Raw genomic sequence first — 5,257 nt, forward strand, 5'->3', positions numbered from 1 at the left:
ATCAGGCAGTCCATTATAAACATTTTTTTAAAAACTGCTCTTGATCCTGAACGATATTTATCATGTGATCTATCATATTTATTGAAAAGACACGTGTCCAACTTTAGGTGCTCAAGTTCCCCCCTGATGATCGGAAAGGGTCGACACTTGAATATTGCGCGAGAATTTGGAGGTTGCCCATATTGTTTGTCCGAAAATTTATATGTCATTGAAGACGAATTTCACATGTTCATAATTTGTCCGTTGTATGCAAAATTGCGAAATGAATGTTTCAAACCTAACTGGATTTTGTCTATTCCCAGGCAAACAATTTTATACAACATTATGTCAGATGTGTAAAAAGATAGTATTGTTCTGATTTCCAAATATATTCACAACGCTTTTATAACAAGAGAAACATCTCTTAAAAGTGATGATAGCTCGTTATAGTGTCATTAACATGTGCTTTACTTAAGGATTAAAATTCGACATGTTGCATTTTATTGGGGTATGGTATGCAATGGGTCTGTTCAAAATGGGTGGAGTCCAAAGGACCAATCATATTGAAATATGGTGTTAGACAAAATCTGCAAGTGTATTTTCATTTCTTTGGACTTTAACATCGGATGGAACGACTGTGGCGGTGGGTGGGGTAACGTGTTTATCAATGGGAGCTTTTGCGGAAGTAGAGCCAGAGGACGCGAGAAGACTCAGTGTTGAACTGAGCTCTTTCTTCTGGACGTTGCTGGGTGCTCTGCAATACGACTTTTATAATGCCTCATTCCTGTGCCCGGACATGAACATAATATGACGAGCTTCAAAACCACTGTCGTTCATTGCTTGGATAGCTGTGGCCCTGACACTGTGCGCGGTGTACCAACCTGTTGTTTTGCTTGCTTTGCCAATTTTCAGCCATGAAACTGCTGTACGACCGCTTTGACAGAGGGACATTGGTGAACCAAATGTCATTTGCCTCAGGTTTTGCGATGGCATCCTTGATGCAGGCATTAAACGCCGATTTGTCGGTTTTATTGTTGAGTAATTTTAACATTGCTACAGGACAACATGAACCACCTGGCGTATAAATTCTGCGGTCTGATGGAGCCTCATCCTTGGTAAGCCCACCCTGGATTTCTTTTGCTGCGTCTCGTGCTTCAGGGTGACATACTCAATTCCATCATGGTCTTCAGTAAACTCAAAGGAGTCGATTTGAAGCTGGTGATGAAATTCAAGGCCGCGTGACACGAAGTGGAGAGCAAGTTGGAACCATACACACTGTCGAAGAATAATTGGAGAACATGGAGCATTGGCGAAGAACCTGGAAATGGTTTCAAGGTCGCTTTGCTCGATGATAGGCTTGTGATGTGTGGGTCGGGAAAGTCCGGCCTTAGTTTGTTCCTTCATAAAGCCATCAAGTGTGCGATTTGCAGCCTTAAATGATTTGCCATGAACAATGTCCATGTCGCGGCCAAGGTCGGTCAGATATCTGTTCAGACCAGATCGTATGTTCTTCATACTATTCTTGCGGTATACCTTAGACCCAGCTCCGAAAGCCGTTGAGCGCCTTTCTGATGGCTGCGGGGTGACTTCGCAGTAGAACAAAATCGGGCCAAGTAACTCTTCTGAGACAGTAGACGTGTTTAGAGGCTCAGCATACCTAGATCTATGCCAATCTGGAGTTAGAAAAAGAATTTGTGCATTTAAGTATTGAATTAGTGTTAAAAATGTTTTATAATAGTTGTTTATAATTATGTTTTCCTGTTAAATGAGTTTTGTATATATTTTCACTATATTGTTAAAAATATATTTTCATAATATTGTTAAAATATCTTTTTATTGTAAATATTAAAATTTTAAACATTGTTTTTGTACATTTTTATGTGTTAAATTAAGTTGATTTATCTTTTCACCAATTGGAGAATCAAAATGAAATAATTAACACTCATTTTTCACAAAAGATGAAGAAAAAAACCACTTTCATACCTTGAAATACCTTTACTGCCCATTTTGTGTTTTCTCCTGTTCTCTTTGACTGGTGAGACTCTTTAAAAACCTTTATGTCTTCCTCGCCAACCCTTCTAAACCTGTTACCATCTTCTTGTCCTTCCTTCAGTTCTCCTTCTTCCTTCTGTTCTTGTTTCAATGCCTTGATTTCATGTTTTGTTGAATTGTCAGATGCTTTACAATAACTAAATGTTAATTCCAAATCCCGAAATAAGTCATGATCATTGTCATTTAATAGTTCTTCAAATGTTCCATCCATCATGAAATCAAAATCTAGATTAAAATCAATTAAATTATCGTTGCTCATTTTGTTTTCTCTTGTTTACTGAAGTTTTCGTCGTCTGCATTATTTTGACAGGTTGCCAATAATTTTGCTACGATTTCATTGAAAAAAATAGTTCCGTAGTAAATAAGCTCCGCCCATTTGTATTATTGCGCCCAATGACAGGACATAAGTATCGAACAAACGCACGCGATATCCATAGGAAATGCCATTGCACTTTATACAGAAATAAAGTGCAATTGATAAACAACAACCATCGTTAGGGAATGAAGTGTGAATGTAAATATTATTATATATGCCTCTCTTTCTTATACCGGAGGCTTATGAATGCAGTATTAATGTACAATCATGTTGATTCTTTGCATTTTTAAACATTTGTTTAAGGAGTTTGCAAGAATATTATTGATCTCTAATTGCTTTAAAATATGCCTTGCTATCATTGTATTATATCTATGTTGTTAAAAGTGTATGTGTGAATAACTGTATTATGGGCCTTAGATTACAATAAACTATATGTTATGTTATGTCGTTTGAAAACCTAGCCGTAAATATTTAAAACAATTTCAAACAACAAGCTGGAAACGAAAGAATAAATCTTTCAAAAATCCCCTCAGTTGCTAAAGAGCTATATCATGATCCGAATGTGTTAGGAATTTCATTCATAACAATAGTGCATATGTCAGATAGTCGTTTACTTCGTATGTATATGACCAGGAGCACTCTGGTTACCTTCTCGCTCATATTGATCACTGAATAATTTAGAAGTAAACAATTCTTAAGATGAGTCGTTGAAAATAAAATTTCAAATTGTACAAGATTTGCGGCCACTGTTGCCTGATCGGCCATATGTGTTATTGCTTTAAAAATTGGTGTTGTATCTTAATAATATTTTAAAGGGCCATGTATATACCAGGTGAATGAAAACGCATACAACACTGTTTATTTCTAATAAGGGATACCTATCACGTGATAGAATATTGCATTTGCAATGTTTGAAGTTTAAATAAATATGTGTGTTAACGCCTCTATATCTAAACGTTGGTTTTTATGAGTAAAAATTGTTCTCTCTTGCAATTCATATATAAACAGTATTAAACACCAATGTTTACAGCGTCTTTTATCGCGTATAATAAAATATATCAAAATAAACAGTGATTTGAATGTTATTTCGGCTTGTCTCTGTAGTTTACATTGCATTATAGATGCTTGTACCTTGAGTAGTTATCGGTCGCCTGATTTGATGTTATACTTGTTTCCGGAATATTGCCTTTCAATTGCAATATATGGCGCAGCTAAGCGCACTATAAAAAGCCCCCAACGTTTTATGTGTGTTCAAAGTTACGATAGTCATTAATAGCCAGATGCCAGTTTATTGTTTTTTAGCTCACCTAAGCACAAAGTGCTCAAGGTGAGCTATTGTGACCGCCAAAAAGTCCTGGATCCGGAAAAACCTTATGGCCCGGACCCATGATATTCGATATGAAGCCCCCTGTTGTGGTCCTTTCACAAGATTGTTCAAATTAATTCCCTGGGCTCAAAAGTAGCCCCATCCCAGGAGTCATAAATAGTCTTCACTATAAAATCTTCTCCGCTTAAACCTCAAAGTTAATGTCTATGATGCTATGATATTTAGTAAGAAACGTAACTTTACCGATATTATTCAAATTATGTCCATGTGATAAATAAGGCCTCGCCACAGGGTCCAAGGTTTGCTATAGACGTATTATGTAAAACAAATGACAATCTTCCTATCGAAAACCACACTGCCAAGACTTTTGATAATTTATACGCAGCCTCATGTAGTGACCGTTTACAAAGATTGTTCAAATGATGTCTCTGTGGTCAAAGCTGACCCCGCCCCGGAAGGTTCTGGATTTTTTATATCGTATTTTTTTTTTTAATTCGTCTTCATTAAAACCACATGGTCCAGACCTTTGATATTTGGTATTTAGCGTTACGTTGTGGCCGATTACCAAACTTGTTCTATAATACCCCTGGGATTAGAACTGGCAAAGCTCCGAGGTTCCAATCTTTCTTTATACTTCTGTAATAAAATCTATGAAAGTCTCTGAAATCGCAAGGCCCAAAGCCTTGATTTCTGGTATTTAGACCCTGCAGTGGTTAATAATTACCTACATCCTTAGCAACCAATAACTTCATAAGCAACTATTAACATCCTATCAACCACTTTCTCACTAAGCAACATATGATTTTCTTAAAAACCAATGACTTCCACAGCAACTATTTTCTCCCTAAGCAATCATTGACCTCTTTAGCAACCATGGAATTCCCTATTTACCACTTTCTTCCTCAGCAACCAATGACTGTCTTGGAAATCATTGACCTACTTAGCATCCATTTACTTCTTCAGCAACCCATGACTTCCATAGCAATCAATGACTTCATGAGCAATCAATCACTACCTGTGACAAGCTAAGCATCTAAATACAGTCATAGCAACCGATGACTTACTTACCAACCAATGATTTCAATAAAAACCAACTTCCTTTATCCACAGTAACCAATGACTTCCTAAGAAAAGATTCACTGTCTACCTTAGCAACCAATTACTTTCTTAGCAACCACTAACTACCATAACCACCAATGAATTCCTAAGCAACGAATGACTAAGCCTTCACTCTTTTCCTTATAAGCTACCTACATCCATAGCCACCAATGACGTTTTAGAGACCATTGTATTCCATAGCAAGTGGTAGTTTCTATTGCCATCACGTCAATTGTCTGTTTAAGAACCAACTGACAATGTCTTGACTTCCCTAGAAAAAAACTATTAAGTTCCCTTTACACGGACTAAGCTCCTTATCAATCATCAACTCGGTAACCACATATTTTTTCAGGAAGCAGCAACATCCTTAAGAACTACTGACTAGTTGGTCTTTTTATCAGATGATTGATAAAGGTCCATTTTGGCCATCTTGTTTTGGTTGAACTCGCCAAATACATGTTATATATAACAGTATTCCTGGGATT

At 36.8% G+C, this 5,257-nt stretch overlaps 1 protein-coding gene across 1 annotated transcript; it reads right to left on the bottom strand.

The window, feature by feature from the left end:
• Window positions 1-1,032: 1,032 nt before the first annotated feature.
• LOC128230908 (uncharacterized) lies at window positions 1,033-2,242 on the bottom strand. Its single transcript, XM_052943336.1, has 2 exons — window positions 1,963-2,242; window positions 1,033-1,652 (listed from the first exon to the last, which is right to left on the bottom strand). The coding sequence occupies exons 1-2, from the start codon at window positions 2,240-2,242 to the stop codon at window positions 1,033-1,035; spliced, it is 900 nt and encodes a 299-aa protein (XP_052799296.1).
• Window positions 2,243-5,257: the final 3,015 nt, after the last annotated feature.

This window comes from Mya arenaria, chromosome 4, assembly GCF_026914265.1.
Source record: "Mya arenaria isolate MELC-2E11 chromosome 4, ASM2691426v1".
NCBI lineage: Eukaryota > Metazoa > Mollusca > Bivalvia > Myida > Myidae > Mya > Mya arenaria.

Bases quoted from the DNA above. Each gene is read 5' to 3' on its own strand.
- LOC128230908 (XM_052943336.1), bottom strand. From the start codon at position 2,242: ATGGATGGAACATTTGAAGAACTATTAAATGACAATGATCATGACTTA. The intron at 1,653-1,962 runs GTATGAAAGTGG...TTCTAACTCCAG, and splicing joins GGCAGTAAAGGTATTTCAAG to ATTGGCATAGATCTAGGTAT.